The 20,086-nt window shown below is 37.3% G+C and overlaps 2 protein-coding genes and 2 pseudogenes across 2 annotated transcripts in view; 2 read left to right on the top strand and 2 right to left on the bottom strand.

The window, feature by feature from the left end:
• Positions 1-9,632: 9,632 nt before the first annotated feature.
• LOC125589648 lies at positions 9,633-11,470 on the bottom strand (annotated as a pseudogene).
• A 2,756-nt stretch (positions 11,471-14,226) lies between these two features.
• Positions 14,227-20,086, top strand: part of LOC106408830 — an 11,167-nt gene continuing 5,307 nt past the window's right edge. Inside the window, exons 1-3 of the mRNA XM_048764281.1 lie at positions 14,227-14,488; positions 15,537-15,617; positions 16,088-16,120. Coding sequence (XP_048620238.1) covers positions 14,227-14,488; positions 15,537-15,617; positions 16,088-16,120 — 376 coding nt within the window. The remainder of the gene's footprint in view (positions 14,489-15,536; positions 15,618-16,087; positions 16,121-20,086) is intronic.
• On the top strand, positions 15,873-16,638 carry LOC125589649. The gene has a single exon (XM_048761947.1). The coding sequence runs from the start codon at positions 16,204-16,206 to the stop codon at positions 16,537-16,539; it is 336 nt and encodes a 111-aa protein (XP_048617904.1). The 5' UTR covers positions 15,873-16,203; the 3' UTR covers positions 16,540-16,638.
• On the bottom strand, positions 17,684-19,772 carry LOC125589647 (annotated as a pseudogene).

Genomic DNA, 20,086 nt, shown 5'->3' with positions numbered 1-20,086 from the left:
GAATGAGAGTTAGGTTGCTAGAGTGCTTGATTCTAAAATCTAATATTACCAACCTTGAAATTGGTAAAACTTAATAGATATGCAACTAAGAAATATGATTGAATGCATCTAGATCCCGTTTTGTATATGGCCGTGTAGCCTAATGCATCGCTCACACTTGCGGCCTTGTGCGCTTGATTGATTAAAAGCCGCGTGGCTTAGTGAAATATCAAAGTGACCGTGTGGCCTAGTATCCGGATGGTTATATAAACCGGATTGCATCATGATCCGATCCTTAAAGATCGTTGTATCTTATAATGGCCGAGAGGTATAAGCATCACAATGCAAAGTCGTATGGCCTAAGCATCAAAGATAGACTTATGAAATCATATGCACTGATTATTTAAATTGGTTGCAAGAATTCTAAATCAATGAATTGATTGATAATATGATTTCAGATGCCGAGATTTAAACCCATGGATTATGCCATTCTAAATCTCTCTGGAGATAATTATCTAGAATTGGAAATGAACACTTCAATTGCCCTGAAGTCTAAAGGACTCGGGAAATGTATCATTGAAAGAAATGATGAAATTGAAAGTGAAAAGTTAAGAGCCATTACAATAATGTGTCATCATCTCACTGAGGAACTGAGAAATCAGTATATACATATAAAGAATCCTCGTGACCTTTGGACATAATTAAAGTCCAGATACACTATTGTGTTATTACCAAAGGTCAGACACGATTGGATGAATCTCAGATACCAAGACTTTAGGTCTGTGGCCGAGTACCATTTTGCCTTGACCAGAATCGTGTACCAACTGAGATTATGTGGAGAAGAGGTAACAGATAATGATTGTCTATTCAAGACATACTCCACATTCCATCCTGAATATTTGTTGTCAAAACATATCTACATAGAAAGAGGTTCTACCACTTACAATGACCTGAGCTCTTGCCTAACGGTGATTGAGAATGACAAGGTACTAAAGAAAAGCAGTGAGATGAAATATCCTGAGGAAATGGATCAAGATGAATCCAAGGCAGCCGTGTCCAATGCAATAGATGGACATGCCGGCTTATCTATTTAACTAAAGAAAGATCTCGACATGATAAGTCTTATTAAATCTTTGATTTGTGTTTTGCTTTAACCTAATTAAGCATTCACGTTTTTATATATAAATAAAAGTTTGTTTTGACTTCATTATGTCTTGCCTGATCTTACTTGAACATATAAATTATTTTAAAGAGTTGCCTAAAGGGCATAAAACCAAGTAAGAAATCGTGAAAAGGGGTATAGTAAGCCTAGTAAAGAAACTATGGCTAAGGCATTGCCTTAAAAAAGCATTATACACACCCAAAAGAACATGTGACCCATTGAAGTTATAATGTATGGTTTCCAAGTAGAAACAATGGGTAAGGAAGGAAACAAGTTCCTTTAGATTTAAAGAAAAATAAATGCCTAAGACCTTATAAGTGGTCGAGACTATACCTATGATCTCTACTGATCAAAACTATGCTACAGATCAGTATGATAAAGAGGCAAGAGATGTGGTAACCATATTGAGATAACACCACAAAATTTTACACTATATGGCATGATAGGATTAGCCATCCTAAAGTCGAAACTTGATGCAAAGATTGAAAAGACACAGAGTTATCCCGTAAAAGATCTCACGTTGTGAAACATGTACACAAAGGGAAACTCATTAGGCTTAATTGTCTCAAGCACCACGACCTTATAGTATGGTCATGAGGGGGAGAGAGGATAAACCCATGATCAATACTACAAGTTCGTGTACCACTATGGTCTAAGACCATGTTATATGGCTCGGTCATTACTCGGCCATAAAGGACCATTCCTCGGCCGTAGAGGCCATGATACAAACGGCCAAACCAAAGAGGCCATTACCCGGCTAAAGAAACGATGAGAATAAACGGCTCGGCCGTGACTTGGTCGTGACTTGGCCGCATAGTGCAGGCTTGGCCGCACACAATCCATTACCTATAAAGGTTCGGCCAAGTAAGCCATTACCTATAAAGGTGTAAGCCATTATCTATAAGACTAAGATTCTAAAGTCTATAAGCTTGGAGACATGATGATTTACATGTATAGAATGATAAATATGTATTAGGCCAAATAAGTGAGCATAGATATTCCCATCTCAGATTGAATATGGGTCATAAAACCAGACATACACCATCTTAAGAGATTTTGAATAAACCACCACATACATACATGTGCCGTCTAAGATGGAACCTCAGAAGAGGATTGAGAATATATAAGAATAAGATCTTCTCCACGAAATCAAAAGGACCGAGAGCCAAAACATGGGTGATCAAATAGTGGCCAGGTACGGATTGCATGAAACAAATGAATCCGAATATTAAAGGAGAAAGATTATAAGCTGGATAAAGAATGTTAAAAGTACGAATGGTTTTAACCATCATTGTTTTGGCAAAGATCCTCGGACTAGAGAATATAATTTAAGACGTGCAAAGAAAGATTATATAAAGCTAGCTAATTGAGAAGCTAATCGAAATGCCAGACTGACCCGAGAAATGACTAACCATCTTAGCACCAAATGAATGTCCTAGAAGAGACATAATCAAGTTGCTATAGAGTCTATACAAGATAGACCAAGTGTTCCATAAGATAAAGGAATCTCGGATAGAAAAGAATGGTGCATAGAATACAGATCCGAGATTATAAGAGAAACCATACCAGACATTGAGAAAAGGCTGCACAACTACACATCTAAGGTACCAAACCACGTGGCTTGGGACGCCAAGCTACTAGGTAACAAAGGTCCTGGATAATGAAATCTCAAAGTGATCAGATCATGTCTGGAACATAATGGAACCACATGAAAGTGTCGACACACACACACGTTTGTATAAAGATACATAAAGTTATAACACTTGAACATAAAGAGATGAACGAGGATCATGAACCCACAAAAGAGTACTCATACAATCATAAAAGATCATAGAGATTAGAAAATATAAAACGTGGAGGTTCAAAGTATCTAAAAGAGAGATGGGTGTATTGGCCATATACATATACAGAAACGCCATCTGATAAAACCAGTGAAATAGATGGATCTTGTGAGGTAAAGAAACCGTGAGAGATGTACATGATGTAAAGGTGTTCATGTTTTCCTACTTAACAGCATTAGATCATAGCTTGTTACACAAGGTACTCACATAGATCAAAGGAACAAATTATAAGGAGATAAACTCCTATGTGGTGGATGCTGCTACAGTTCTTCGAAATTGAAAATGGTCTGGTCATAGAAATGAAATTAGATACAAATGATGTAGTAAGCAGCATATGGATCACTGGATAAGATGAAAGAACAGCTTCGTTCCTAAGCTGATTCATGGACTGAAACATAAAGCAGCTGCATATAGTATGTAAAAGAAATTGATCACGCATGATCATTGATCTTGGAGTTGTATAAAAGACAATCCAATACAGTCCATATATTTGAAATTCCTTGTGATTATACTAAACCTAAAAGAGGTTAGTAGGCATAGAATAAAACTATGTGGGTATCCGACCAAAAGCGTCCGGCCCCAGCCCTTCAAACCAAAGATGTCCGACTCTGTCCGTCTAAGGGCGTCCGGCTCTTCAGCAAAGAACGTCTGGCTCTTCTACTAGACGCGTCCGGCTTTTAAGACTAAAAAGCGTCTAGCCCTTCTTCTTGATCACGGGCTAGTAGAGACAAAAGATCAACCGGATACAAATGCATTGTAATCCATAAGCTTGTGAGAGCCGAGATCTATGACCTAATAATATATACTTAGCGTGTGATATGATCCACAGCAACTGATGTCATGAGACGCCATCATCATCATTAAGATAGGAATGCAAAGAATAATGAATACGGCATTACCTAAGGCAAAGAAATCGATGTCCACATCAATGAGAGTGTTTCGGCCACAGAGCCATAATAAGAGATTATAAACTCACATCAATGATCATTGATCTTGAACACTCATGAGACAAGTAGTGGACATGTATAGACGAGGTCTATGACCCAGACATGGATCGGCCAGATCGAGACATAGGTTCATGATAACCATGCCTAGTACATTGTCCATAAATACTTATTTTATCCGACCAAAGTAAAGAGTTGAGAGTAGACGATCACGTCTAGACTATGGACATATGCAAACACGATTTTCAAAGACCCAATAAGTGATCTCCGAGGACAATGTGATTCACATTGCTTAGCACATATGCTTTACCGGGACACTTGATGTCAAAGGACATGAGAAACGACCTAAGAGGTCGAAGTGGTCTAGTTACGGCTTAGTAATAAAACTGGCCGATTACTTCTCATCCTATACATACAGGAAATATCACGCACAAGATGCGTAGAATGTAGAACCTACACTGAGGTTCACATCAGGGGGAGTAGTGCGTGTTGTACTCTTTTTCCTTCATCATGGTTTTGTCCCACTGGATTTTCCTGATAAGGTTTTAATGAGGCAACATGAAGCGTACTACAAATCTTGTATGGTTATGGCATCCAAGGGAGAGTGTTATAAATCATGGAGTGGATTGCCATTAATCAGGCTCGGTCCAAGACCGGCCCAATACCTAGAAGATGGAGAGACGGCCGAAGCCCTAGAGAGAGAGGAGAGAGAGAGCCGACTTCAGGAGAGAGAGAGGCGGCCATAAAGCTTGCAGAAAAAGAAACCCTTTCCTTTTCCTATTAGATGTAATCTTTCTATTATTATGTATTAGTAGTTTTCCTAATCCTAATGAGTTTAGGTTTTGGATACTTTCCATTTATCTTCATCTTGTAATCCTTATATAAAGGAACCTCCATTGATCATTAATAATACACACAGAAATATTCAGTCTCTAAACTCTCTAATTACAACAGGTTATCCGTGCAAATGATTTTTCCGGAAGAAACTCAATGGAACATAAAGAAGGGTCTGCAAACTTTGGGGGCCCTATGCAAAAAATATTAAACATCATATGTTGATATTGCAATTTAGTTTTCTCAATAAAAAATTAACTACTAAAATTCTTTTTACTTTTTTGGTAAAAACTAGTAAGAAATTTAAAATAAAAACTTGCTTCAACTTTGGATTTTATAACTATTCAATCTGCCACAGCTTCAACTTTTCCTTAAACCTATAATGTTAAAAATATTCGAACTAGAGAAAGTTGACCCACACCACACGGCCACACAAAAATAAAGCTGTTTGAATGTATATGGGCTGCATGATGGTTTCGGTTGGGAAGTTTAAGTTATTAAACTCAACAGATGTCGTCCTCAGCCTTTGTTCCTCTTGGCCACTCCGCCGTCTACGAAGCCTTCATCAACCCTAACTCATCTTTCAGTAAAAGAAATCTTAAATCGTTACAGAATAAGGATGAGTGAAGCTTCGTATTGAAGGCGTTCATTAACCATTGCTCTCCACTTTTCCCACGATCAATCTTTGAATGCAACCCCACCTTTACTTGCTTTCTCAAAACTTCAACTATAAAAAGATTTCTTCTGTGTGAAATTCATCATTCTAATAGGTAGGAGCCGTAGACCCAACGGTTCTTCACGGCTTTGTCGGAGATCTCTTCCCAAACGGAAAAGCCTCCAAAGACATATCATGTCATAACTGAAATTTCACGGTGAGTTTGGCGAGCAGCTCCCGAGCCGGAGAATACGTCCGATCCGCTTCTCGGTGACTCTCCTTGCTGTTCCTGCCTCACTGTGGGAGGCGATTGATTTACACAGCAACCACCGCCTGCATGAGCCACGATGGTGGATACTTGCGATTCTGAAGATCCGATATTGGTCGGAGATCGTAGCTGGACCACGGTGGAAGACTTTCATCCGTCGGTTTAACCGCGCCAGACACAAGTACGATACTTTGAGTTACAAGTTGAATTTTTTTAAGTATGAAGGCGAAGAAGAAGACGACGATGAAGCTGGATTATGTGGTTTCTTTTGTTGATTTCTATACGTCATGTTTGGTTTGATTTATCAATCGTTGAAAGTTATGCCTCTTTCTATGTATCACGTGAATGTATAGCGAGGGTTAGTATTTTCGATGTATAAGTTTTATTTTATATATGGAATATGATGTAAGATATATTCATAGTTTGTAGTAAGAACATACGAATAAGTGAGTATTGAACATGGTTCATGTTTGTTACCAACTTATGTTTTCCGTTAGTTTTCCGGTGTAGTGGACCTGTGGTCGCTTATGTTTTTGCTTATCACTTTCATTTACCAACTACGCTAGACTTGCCGAACGCCAATATCTGAATGCAACTTCAGGCACCCATTCGTGTGCTATATGTATTCATAACTACTAGATTATTAACGTTCCTTCTTTCCACCACAGGTTGCTGAGTTTACTCCTCCCTTTTCAAAACACTAACCAAATAAACCATCTACCATTTTCCCACTGACATTTTAAAATTCGCAAACATTGAAGGTATTGTGTGGAGATGTGTGTCTCAGATGCGACAGAGTCAGTCAGCTGTGTTTGATCGCCACCAGCTTCCCACTACTGAAAATTTTGCATTACATGTTAACCTCCTCTTTCTCATACTTTGTACTTTAATATATTTTAATGCGTTTGGACAGGGTGGGATCAACATCCCAGGTGATATGCCATGAGCTACATGTGTATCCTGCGTCTGCTCTAAAAGCCTCAAGTTATGTGCAACTGATCAGGCCAGCGGCAGTAGTGAACATAGCCACGCTTAAGGTGACCCTTATGATTATAGTATATGATGGAGACAGACCGAGATGACACAACACATGAATAGACCAACCTGTAATAACATATATTAAACTAATACGAATTCAAGATCAAAGCTACAAGTTTGCCTTCTATTTTATTTCTCATACTGCTTCGCTTAGGCTGACGCCTCCAGCATGTTTTTTATATTCCAAAGGACCTCACAAAAATAAAGAATAACACTATTTACCCGATCATGATTTACCAGCACTTTTGTATTATTCGAACCTGCAACCTCGAGGCAAAGTCATAATATTTTCAGATGCCGAGATGTGTGTCTCAGTTGCGACAAAATCAACCCAACCCATTCAACATTTTGTTTCTGTTTATTATGAGATATCATGATTATGTGGAAAGATCGTCCTGAGTTCTAACTCAGAATCCCAATATAATTGTGTCTGCTTTCTCTTTTATTTACCATACAACTTTGTATGATGATACTGTTGCTCATGTGGCATTATACCTCAGACAGTTCGATGAAAAAGAGTTCAAATTCTTCTGGATTGGTGTAGGGACTGAAAGGAGAACTTGGAAAAAAACCTACTGCTCTAGGACGTATTGTGATTTACATCAAGGAGTCTCTTATTGATTTGTTGCCATGGTGATTAGTCTCTGCTTATTATTTGTTCTTCACTACTTAGTTGAGTTCCCTTCAGTCTTTGTTAGAAGATTTATAACCAACATCTTCCAGAGGAAAACAAGTATTAACAACATGTAACACAAAACACATAATGATTCAATAAATATATGTATCTTGATCCAAAATTATAGCACATGATGCATTTTTAACTAATACATATATTATATTATGTTTTTTCTGTCACGTAATAAATTTATAGTAAATTTAAATTTAAAATAATGTATTACTCGGTATAGCAAATGAAAACAATATAGAAAGTAATAGAATAAGTAAAACAACCACTAATTATACACTGAAACTGAACAATAAAATTTTATTAAAAATACAAGTACATTTAATATATACAAAATGTAAAATAATCGATGTCTTGACTATTAAACATAACCACAACAATAAAAACTCGAATATACTTACTATATATAAAAAAATTGAGCAATTATTAAAAAAAATGTATACCATTTCAATCATGAAAATCATATTATGCTAATACAACCTTATAATCTCTAACAAAAATAATAAAAAATAAATAATTTTAGCTAGACATATGCAAAGATGATATAAAATATGTTCTCATTATAAAACATAAAAAATGACAAATAATAACTAAAATAATATAATGTCAAAAAATATATTTGACAACAAATAAAAAACAAAAATAAGTGAAAAATAAGCAAATATCAAACGTTAAGTAAAATGGATATAATGTCCTTCAACACTTAAAATTTCTTACTAAATAATTAACACTATTATACACAATTTTTACAAATGCAAACCTAAAACACAAACCACCAAATCATACAAAAAATCAAATCCGAGTTCACAAATAAAGTATACCCCGTCCGTAGGGCGGACCGATCCTAGTATTGTTTATTTTTGTAGAAACTATCTTTTCCGGTGAAATCGTAGGAAGTATCATGCAAGTAATAGTGTCAACCTTTAGACATTCACATCTTGTAATTCTTTTCTAGTGACCAAATTTATTTTTTATCCACATTAATTAATCAAAAGAATTTGTTACTGCTGAGGTTATGAGATTATGGATAGTTTCACAACGTTTAATGATTAGTTCATCATAACTTTTGGTTATAGAAGACTGTTATAGAAAGGACTCGAGCGAAAATTATTATTATTATTGTCTATTCACACTCTTAAAAAGGCAATAACCACTAGTCAAAAGCTTCGCTGAAAGTATATTGATATGAAACTGAAGAAGTGTATATTCTTAAGACCTTTTGGTGTAACTAGAAATTGAGCCACTAGTCAAAGCTCTTTTTAGTATACTGATATGAAACAGAAGAAGTGTATATTCTTAAGACCTTTTGGTGTAACTACAAATTGAGCCACTAGTCAAACCTCTTTTTGTATATATATTCCTTCATAGCTTATTCAAACAAATACAGTTTTAAAGGAACTTTGCGATTACTTACCACTCAAGAAAACTCAAGAAAATCAGGTTGCCATCTCTCTGAAGAAGAAAAGTTTTTTTAATTTTACGTTTTTAAGTAATTAACATACAGCAGTTCGTTTTCTTTGCTTAGGCCATGGCTCCTCCGAAAAAGTCGCTTGAAGTGAACATTCCCGTGCCCCCTCCGATCAATAACAAGCCGAAGAAAGAAGAAGATGGATTCACCACTCCAAAAGGAGTGCAATCTAAAAATCCGCAACAGACTCCCGCGGCTCCACCCCGAGGAGGTAAGCCTCGGCTTCCTGAACGCGGCGGAATCCGACAAAAAGACCATTCAAGATTTGAACACTGCCTTCTCACATACATAAGTCGCCTAAGAACATCACCATCAGTGAATTTCACGGGGATTTCACGGGGAGTTCACACAGTTTTTGAAAAAAAAAATATTTAAATAAACAAAAGCAATGAACCTACCTCTTGGGAGTTCACTGCACTGAACCCGGATCATCACTGTAGCGCGGACCCTACGACACGTGGCGGTCCGCGATTGGTCCGATTAATAATTTTTTTTTTTTTTTAAAAACAAAAATCAAACAGAAAAAAAATAATAATAAAAAAATACTTTGTGAACTCTTTTGATGGGGTTCACTAATGCTGATGCTCTAAGATTCTCGCTAATACATAGTGTTCGTTGATGTCTACAACGAAATTAATATAATATTATTGTTGTTATTAATTTTGAAAATATCATGGGTTTCAACCCAAAAAAATAAGAAATAATTTACCAGTGTTTACGGAAAACCAACATTTTCCGTTTAAGTAATAAATATACATCGTTGACAAAAAAAAAAGTAATAAATATACAACACATAACTCGCTGAACGTGGCGCTACTAGTCACATCAAGGAAGTGACACACTTAACGGCTTTCTACAACTTCGCGTAAACATGCTGTAAACTAAGGCAATAACTAGCGTGCGCAACAAGCTACTCGCTAAGCCTCCTATTATCTTTGAGTACTAAAGTAATCGACTCTTTTGACCCCAACCTAACAATAATTCACTAATTATTCCAGAACATGAACGATTAATAGCATAATCACAATCCTAAACCCAAATGTCATAACAACCATTTATAAAATAAAACATAACCAAGAGCTCTTGGCCTAGTGGTAATGGAATTCCAGCTGGAGTGCCCGCCCTGGGTTCGAGTCGCATTGGCCACCTTCCCGCCTATAACCGTGCGTGCCCGGATGGAAGGCTTCGTGGGGATTAGTCTGGGGTTACCGCCTGGGATCCCCCACGGATATCAAAATTAAAAAAAAAAAAAAAAAAAAAAACATTAGTTTCAAAACAAGACAAGTTAAGCAACAAGGGGAAGAACAAAAACAATTGACAAAACCTAAGCGGTAAGAACAACAGCACCACCAGCTTCCTTAATCTTCTTCTCAGCAGTCTTCGAGATAAGCTTCGCCTTCACAACGAACGGCCTGTTCTCAGGCAAATGACCTTTCCCCAACACCTTAAAGAACCCGTGCTGCGTCACGTCGATCAACGGAACCTTGTCCTTCGTCGATTTCGCCTTCACGTCCTCAGGGTCGAGCGACCAAAGCCTGTCGAGGTTGACAATCGGGCAGTGGAACTTGTTGCGAAGCTTGTGAAAGTATCGCGCGTACCGACTTTACCGAAGTAACCTGGATGGTACTTGTCGAAGAGGATCCTGTGGTGGTGCATACCTCCGGCGTTACCGCGACCTACGGGATGCTTTCAGTGCTTTCCAATACGTCCATGTCCGGCGCTGACGTGACCACGCTTCTTCCTGTTCTTCTTGAATCTCGTCGTCATTTTCCTCCTCCGGCTAGGGTTTTCCGAAGAAGCAACACAGACTTATAGTGATGACCTAGCTTTAAGCCCAGTAGGAATATCGAAACGGTGTCGTTTAATGGAATATCTACGCGCAATGTCTCACGTGCCGGTGTATCCCTGAGGCTGGTGAATTCGGTGGTGGACCTCCGTGGACCCCACGTCGGTTTGCAGATTGTTTGGTTAGGCATCAAATTCAGGTCTTCGGTTTAGATTCGGATCCTTCGGATATTTTAGAGATTTAGCTTTCAATTTTCAAAAACCGTGTAATATGGTGTTAACTGTTAACCAGAGGCAGTGTAAACTACATGCCTTTTTTTACATTTAATTGGACTTATCTGACGTTTCGACGCATTTTAACGGCACGAAAGTTAAAAGTAAACTCTGAAGACGATCTGCTGTTTTTTAGATACCTAGGTCTAAAGTTTGAAAGACTGGAGAGAGAGGGAGATTTGCTAACCTCTCGCGAATCGGAATCCCGATTTGCGCACCAGCCACCGCGCCCGTACATGAGACCGCCTTCTGGTCCACCGCAACCGATGACTCCTTACCACGGATTTTATCAATACACGGAGAAGCCACCGCAGCCTGGTGTTTACTCCGATCCATGGCACTCTCAATCGCGACCACCGCAGCCTGGTGGTTACTACGATCCGGTGTACTATCAATCGCAACCACCGCAGCCTGGTGGTTACTACGATCCGGTGTACTATCAATCGCAACCACCGCAGCCTGGTGGTGTTGCAGGCTGGGATTCAGACTACTCGGATGGCTTGACTGAGGTTTGGTTTTTGATCGGTTTGGACAGATCGGATGGACGGACGATCGGCTAGGCGGCTGCGATAGAGGATTAGACCGGCCGATTTGTACCTGAAACAAAAGATGAACCTTTTTATGAGTTTTATGGATTTTATATGGAGAACAGAAAGTAAACTATATGACAAATGATGAACTGAAGCAAATATGATTTTTATGGATTTTTATGATTCAAAACTAAATGATATGGAAATTGAAAACAAATCAAATAAGAAAGATAGAAAGATGGATGATGGGATCTTTGTTGCTGGACGTGTGTCTCTCTCAAAAAGGATCAGTGAATGGTTAGATGACTGAAGATGGAATCCGGCTTGCTTGATATGTATCTCTTCCAAGCTGGATCGATGGATGGAATGGATAGATGGATATGGATTGACTCTCTCAGTCAATGGACGAACAGATGGTCTTGAATCACACAAGGCTCTTTGGACGTGGCTTCTTTAGGACTTAGTGAGTCACACACAAAGAACTAGAGAAATAACAACAAAGAATACACAATCTAATCTATCAAAAGGGAAGTACATTTTGTACTTAATCCTTAGTTTTGCTCAATAATTACTTTTCTATGCCACTGATATTAAACACAGAGTTTTGACTTTTAATTAAATACATGATTTGCCTTATTAATAATCTTGAAAACTACTAAACCAATTCACCTTCCGTTGCCCACATATAGTTCTATACATTAATAAAACACAGTGTTTTGCCTTATTACTAAACCATACAATTAGAAACCGATACTAAACCAAACCATTAAAAATCATCAAATTAGATGAGTTGTTTCCTACATATGCTAAGAAAACCATTGATAAAACATTGTATTAAATTATGATAGTACCTTCTTCCTGTATTACATCGCATCTTCATCTTAATAACACCACCTGTTTTCTCAGTCTGGAAAATCAAAACACTTATATTAGATAGAACAAATCCATGTAATTGATTAAGAAAGCTTGAAAATTGTATTCTTTCGACCATAATATATATCATGTTTTATACAAATTTAAAAAAATTCAACATCAAAACAATAAGATAATATCCGTAGAAATTATTTTGTTTAAAATTAAAACTAATCATTTATTAATTTCCTAAAATAATGACCTTCCTAAATCTATTCCTATATTTTAGCAAATCTTTGTAACAATCATGATACCAAATCATTCACATAACTAGCACAAGATTTTTTAGGTTTCTTTTCTTGCAAATCACGTTTAAAATCATATCATTTAACCGGACTAACCTGTTTAGTATTTTATGGGCTTGGTCCATTAAAATATAATTAAAGCTTAATCCACATATATTGTGATGAAAATAAAGTTTTAACATTGTAATTAAGTTTTGGTCCATTTTACCAAATTAATTACCAAATAGTTATTTTTTTATTTGTCATGGTGTTAATATAATACATATGGTTTATATATCAACCCATCTATTTATAATTTACATAAGATGTTTTATTTTGAAAATTTTGAATTATAAATTTATATAAATATATAATTACATTATAAATAGGATAATGTAGTTAAGTATTACTAATTGACAAATATCTTATATAATAAATTGTTTTGATTTGTCTAATATCCCATCACGATATAAACAATCAACAACAAATTTAGAAACAATTACTTTTTCATGTTGGGTTTAATCTTGGTAATAAAATGAACCGAGCTTTCTTTTGGGTTTACATCAATCTAAAAACTCAAAAAATATGAAACAGTAACATCAATGTTTAACATCTATTAAGTTTGAACATATATCCGCGCGGACGCGCGGGTTCAAAATCTAGTTTTGTTTAAAAGAAAACGATTTCTTATTACTTTTAAAAATCAAGGGTGCTTTACAATGAACTATGACCTGAGCTTATATAGGCTCGACACTGGGACTACTATAACGTTCCTATGACTCAAAAGGAAACAAAGTACACAAAAATTAAGTAGAAAAATCATAAGCTAGGCTCCTTGAAGATATCTAGCCGTTAGGCTTGATTTGAGCCTCTCCAAAAGGAAACTTGATTGAACCTTGTATCTAGACAGCTTCTGGATATGCCCATGATCTGGAAGCCTTCCTGAAATACTCCTTAGTCCACATATGAAAGAATATGGCCGTTGGTCTTCAAAGAGTTGTAGTGAAAACTCATTTACTCCTCCTAGTGTGAACATGGCCGAAAAAGGAAAGTTGGTGGCCATGAAGATTCGCCTGTTCCTCTGCATACTGGTCCATCTAAAATCTTGTGGAATGTCTTATGGAATCCTTGGATCGTGTAGGGTATGTCCTGGTTGCTTGATCTCGATTTGGAAATGGTTGGACCAACTGATTATGCAATCTTTCCATAATCGGCTCCTTATAACCGGTTTTGGGAAAATGGTTATATCTTCAACTTCACTAGGTCTTTTCTCCTGATTGTTGGCTTGTTGGATCCAAAAAAGATCCCTCTTGAGATCCATAATTGATTTTGGTCCGGGCCGCTTTTTGTTTTGGCTGATTTTCTCTTCTAAGGGCCGATACTCGCAAACGGATGGGCTGGGAAACCTCCAACTTGTAAAATTCATACCTTCTTCCTCCGTGAAGCTTTTCTTGTAATTCCAAGCTTCAGTGATGAATGGTTGAGCTGGCCTTCTGTGAAAATTGTTTTCATGCCAAAATTACTTCTGGTGGTTGTGATACACTTTTTTTAATGAACCTTGGTCGCAGTTAGCCCTAGTGAGGTAGTTGTGGCAGTTGTTGCTTATCTGGCTGAGCTTCGGTTCAGGTATGGTTTCTGTGCCCACAACAGGTGGTTACTACGATCCGGCGTACTATCAATCGCAACCACCGCAGCCTGGTGGTTACTACGATCCGGTGTACTATCAATCGCAACCACCGCAACCTGGTGGTTACTACGATCCGGTGTACTATCAATCGCAACCACTGCAGCCTGTTGGTTACTCCGATACGTTGTACTATCAATCGCAACCACCGCTCTGGGGACCACATCCTGCTAATCCTTCTTACCAGATTTACTCTCAAGAGCAGCGTTTTCATATATATCACTCTATCATAGTGTTTCCAAATATATAAACGCTGTCTAAAACTAACAAGTATGTCAACCATAGCACAATCGGAAAAAATGCTATGTTGCCGTGCTATTAAAACCCAAATTTCTTGTAGTGTAATAGTGGTTAATTTTGGCTTTTTGGGTTATTGAGTACAATTTTTGTTCAATTTATGATGAACAATCAAACATAATAAACTAAAATAAGAACTAAAATGAGAAGCACAATGTATTACCTTGCGACAAATGCAAGATACACGCCGTGAGTCTAGTCGTTGGAGGAAACCAATCGAAAGGGGAAATGAAGATATTCTAGAATTTGCAATGGGGATAACACTAATTACTCAAAATCAAATTGTATGTTGTTTTTATGCGTAAATACCTCCCACCACTTTTCTCTCAAAATCAAGAACATCATGTTTATTCTCAAGACAAAATTTAACTGAAAAAATGATTTATATGTTCAACTCAAAATCAAATTGTATGTTGTCTTCTGTCTTCAAGACAAGAAATGATCGAGTGAAGCAGAAGGGCATGAAGTCAGCTGATTTCGATGTGAAAAAGGACTCGAAGGGGAGACACCAACCTTCTTGTTTGCCTTTGTCTTGCTTCAGAAAGTCAAGTTCGAGAAATCGCTCTGATGAATCTTCTGTGAGATCCAGAAGAAAACGCTATTATTCTCCATCTAGTGATGAATCTTTTGAAGATTCAAGAAGGTGGCAATAGAGTATTTTGCTTTGAGTTTTGTTCTTCTGCACTTCGTTTGTCTAATGCTAACGATCTAGTTTGGCCTTTCAGGAAAATGAAATAGCTTGTTAAATAATGGAGTTTGGGAATTGTGACTTGACTTGGTTGATCAATGGAGTTTGGGAATTGTGAGAACATTTGTAAATAAAAGATAAAACTTGAAAATGAAATAGCTTGTAAAAGCTTTATTAAGTGCAAGAAAGTAAGGAGAAGGAAAGCTTTAGTGATTCCGGTGCAGACGTTGTACAGCCGTGGGTGGGATCTATACGCTTGGGCGTTTCAGGTGAAGAAGAGGATTCAGCTTGTGGTCCACTCATTGATGGTGTTGCCATGAGAGCTCTTTACCCTCCCCGACCAACAAACAGTACGTAATTACTCTGTTTATTCTTTTTTTTACAGTTCTTGAATATGGGTTTGTAATCATGGTTCTAAAAATTGATATAGGCACACAGAAAAAAAAACAATTTTCTTAAAATCATATTAGTGTAAATATTTTAAATTAAACAATAATATTATTATAAGTATAAATCTTCAAATTTGTATTTTTTTATTTAGTTTTAATAATTCATCAAAAATAATTTTATAATTAAAACCATAAGTAAGTATAAAACATATATAAAATTAATCAATAATTCGTTAATTTTTTTTTGATCAAAACAATAATTCGTTAATTATGTTAAATTAATAATTAGTTAATTAATCTATGGATTTGGCTAATCCGTTTACTAGCTAGTCTTCTACAAACTGCCTAGTCCTCTACAAACTGCCTAGTTATTAAGCTATTCTGTGAATTTGGTTGTAATCATTACAACTTCTATATTTTTATTTGAACAGAGAACATTTTGAAAAACGGAGGATTTGAAGAAGGTCCACTAGTACTACCAGGCTCGACCACGAGAGTATTGATCCCACCGTTTATAGAAGACGATCACTCTCCTTTACCCGGTTGGATGGTGGAGTCTCTCAAAGCCGTCAAGTACGTAGACACAGAACACTTCTCAATCCCGCAAGGTCGCCGAGCCATTGAGCTAGTGGTGGGCAAAGAGAGCGCCATCGCTCAAGTGGCTAGGACCATCATTGGGAAGACTTACGTCCTTTCGTTTGCCGTTGGAGACGCCAACAACGCTTGCAAAGGATCAATGGTGGTTGAGGCTTTTGCGGGAAGAGATACGCTTAAGGTACCTTACGAGTCTCGTGGCACTGGAGGGTTTAAAGAGCTTCTATCAGGTTCGTGGCGGTTTCGACAAGAACTAAAGTTATGTTTTACAGCACTTTCTATGCCATGAGGAGCGATGATTTCTCCTCTTTGTGTGGACCTGTGATTGACGATGTCAAGCTTTTAAGCGTTCGTAAGCGGTAGATGAATGGAATCTTACTACAAGAAATGAAACTATGTGGGTTCTACTTTGATAATATAGTCTTTTGGTGTGTTCTTGATTTTATTCAAAAAAGAGATGTAAAAGGTGACCATTTATTTAGGGTTATATTGTATTTTCTTGTGTGAGAAGGCACATGAAGGTTGCCATTTATAGAGAGTTGTCTACAAACTTACAAGAATAAAAGTCAGCAACATCAAGTTGATTGTGTTTACTCTTAGTCTAAGTCTTGAACTGTTAGATGATTTCTCAAAATACACCATTAAGAGATACTTATCTCAATAGTAAACAAAAATAAGTTTAGCATGCAAGTAGGTAGGGATGTTAACAATGGGTTTTTACCCATAGGGTACCCTAAACCCGGTTGGAATTTAAAAACCAAAACCCGTATATTCAGTTTTCAAAATTCGCGGGTTTATTTTGGGCGGGTCTTGATTTATAAATTACCCGTTCGGGTTTTACCCTATCGGGTTTCGGGTACCCTATGGGTTTTTAAAAAAAAAAATATAATTGAAAGGACGACTTTTACCCTAATTTTTAAGGATTTAAATGATTGAAATCAAAAATTAGATGTATAAATCAAAACATACAATGCCCACTATTAAATTTTGCACTCTCTATAACTTATTTATTTACTTACATTATGGATATAGTATAAATTTGCAAATTGAAAATTATGAATGATGAAAATTTTATTTGTTACTTTATACAGAAAATAAATTTGATAATTGAAAATTAATCAAATTTAATACAAAACATGATTAAAATTAAATATTCAATACATATAAATTTAAGTTAAAACTATAAAACTTTAACTAAAAAACCACAAAACTCAAAAAAGGGTTTTTTCGGGTACCCTTGGGTAACCCTAAAGTTCTAGGGTTTTTCGCGGGTTACCCTAATAGTACCGGGTTTTTTTCGGGTTTTATAGTTTAGGGTATTTTCTGGGCGGGTTTAGTTTGGGTTCGGGCCGGGCCGGGTTTTTTTGCCCATGACAACATCCCTACAAGTAGGTTATTAACCCACATAAAGGGTAGCATTTTACGAGAAACTTGCCACTACGCTATAACTCATAGGAAGGAGATTGGAGAAGACACAAATCTCTTTATTCGTTGGGGAAATGCAATCTGACAGCCGTAACCACGCCTCCTGAGCGCTCAAGCTCACAAACAACAGCGTCTCCTTGCTTCAGCTTGTACTTTCGACATATAGCAGCCCAGCCATTGAAACAAGCACACCCTCCGTAGATCTTAGTGTTTGCCTCGATTTTTTCGTTGGGAAGAATGTAAAACATGGGGGAATTGTGTGGACCAAACTGCAAGCCATACCTCTCAGTCACCAGATGGCTCACATACTAGACAAGAAAAAAGACGAAGTCTTAGCTTAAAAAGGCAACAAAACAAAAACTCAAAACTTTATGACTAGATCACATTTGATAAAGCTGAGCGTTATTAATTACCAGAACATCGATCTTTTTACCCAGCTTCTTCACATAGAAGGGTTACTCGGATTTGAGAGGTACTGCTCAGGATTGTTGACAAGAGCATCGGCCTGTCTCGCTCCACTTGCTGAAAACAAAAAGAACCAAACTTAGAAAGGAATAGTTTTGACTCTGACAAGCATGAATATGATGATACGTTCTGCATGAATAGTCTTACTAGATGCAGGGGCAGGGGCAGGGGTTTCTGGTGGAGAAGTCTGGGGCAACGGGGTAACCACTTCAGCTTGGGGATCAGTTTGGAGAGGTGCTGAAGTGATCTCTTTCAAGTGGTACGAATCTTGTTTGTAGATTTGCACTTCAATGAACATAGTGTCTACGTGTATGAAGAGCAAGACATCGTTTGGTCCTAAAAGTTATCACTCACAAACTCATCCCAGTCTTCTTCTTCCATAAACAGACCGTTCTTGTCTCTCTGGAGCCAGAGCTGCCAGGAATTTCCCCAACGAACACTGAACACCACTCTGTGTTCAAAAGCTACGGGTGCGCTTCTCACGAACTCTTCCGGGATAATCCTCTTCATAATATAAAACCAGGAATCAGAAGAGTTGACAACAAACAAACATAGAATACTGACAATATAAAAAGGAAACACTGAGACTGAGACACGAGCTTAGAGGCTAGCTTTGTAAGGTTAAAGCAATGCATACAAAAAGGTACGAGAAGGACTTAATCCAACACTAGCAGAAAGGGAATGAACTTGTAACGTACATGTAGCCAACCAATAACAAACAAAAAAGAGAGGACAATAATAAAGCATTAAAAAAAAGCAGGAGGTGTGGTGCCATTATACTAGTCTCCTTGGGGAGAGATATCAAACTCTCGTCAAAGTTTCTTGAAAGGTAGAAAGATCTGAGCTTTCTCGAACAATAATAAAAAGTAAAGTAAACTGACAACAAAATGGGGTAAAACAAACATGGAAGGATGATTACGTCTTACTCTTCTAGCAACAACATTGAAAGCAAAGCAAAGCAACACAACAGAGGATAATGTTTAAAAGCTAAACTGACTTCAATGGAAAAGAGAGCTACCATGGATTTAGAACTCCAAGTTTCTCCCGTAGACAAAGACTTGCAGAAGCGAGGCTTGCTCACATATCCTGAAGCAAATTATAAACACTCTTGCCCGACATTTTCTTGGTTTTTTTCCCGAACTGTCCTGTAATTAGAGCTTGTAAGTAATGATGAAGATGACTTGCAATCATGCGTAAATATAATCAAAGCCACAGTAAAGTGATTAAAAAATATAAACATTTTAAAAAAAAATGTGTACGGACAATCGGGGAAGACCTCCCTAGGTTGGTGGAATTGGGGAATTTACAGCTTTTTTTTTTATTTTCAGATGAAACAAAGAAAGAAATGCGTAAAACGCAAGTAATAATTAGCTTAAAAAGCAAATGTAGCCGGAGTGTGAAAATGCACGTACCGTCACAGCAGAAGAATCGTTTCCCTTCGCTGCGGCTTGCTTTGCTAATTCTCTCTAGTGTCCCGTTTCAAGTCTCTCTCTCTCTCTCTCTCTCTCTCTGCCTGAGAGGATAGAGAAACGCATCAATAAAACATGCCAATTTGTACTCTCCCTTTTGTAAAGAGTTTTGACTAGTACGGTAAAAGTTACTGGGCCGGAAAAGGCCCTCTATATAAGTGGGCCATAATAAGTTAGAATCGATAAATTGAAGAAAAAACAGGAATAACTGTCAACAAACTTGGCTCATTTGTCAATTGTCACTGTCTATATAGAAGAAATACATCAGAGAACGCTGAGGTAACTCAGAAACAAAATTATAATGTTGTAAGTAATACAAAACAGATGCATGGTTATGCCATTGCCATGTCGCAAAAAAACAGACCATCATTGGTCGAGAGTCACTTGCTGCTCTTTTTTCCACAGTCAAGACGGGAGAAGAACTGAATAGATACCGAAGAAGAGGAGCCACGACTGCTACACTTAAACTGTTTCCAA

The sequence above is a fragment of the Brassica napus genome, chromosome C7 (genome assembly GCF_020379485.1).
Source record: "Brassica napus cultivar Da-Ae chromosome C7, Da-Ae, whole genome shotgun sequence".
Lineage (NCBI taxonomy): Eukaryota > Viridiplantae > Streptophyta > Magnoliopsida > Brassicales > Brassicaceae > Brassica > Brassica napus.
The sequence above is the reverse complement of the archived record's forward strand: the minus strand, read 5'-3'. Positions and strand labels throughout refer to the sequence as shown.

Bases quoted from the DNA above. Each gene is read 5' to 3' on its own strand.
- LOC125589649 (XM_048761947.1), top strand. From the start codon at position 16,204: ATGGTGGAGTCTCTCAAAGCCGTCAAGTACGTAGACACAGAACACTTC.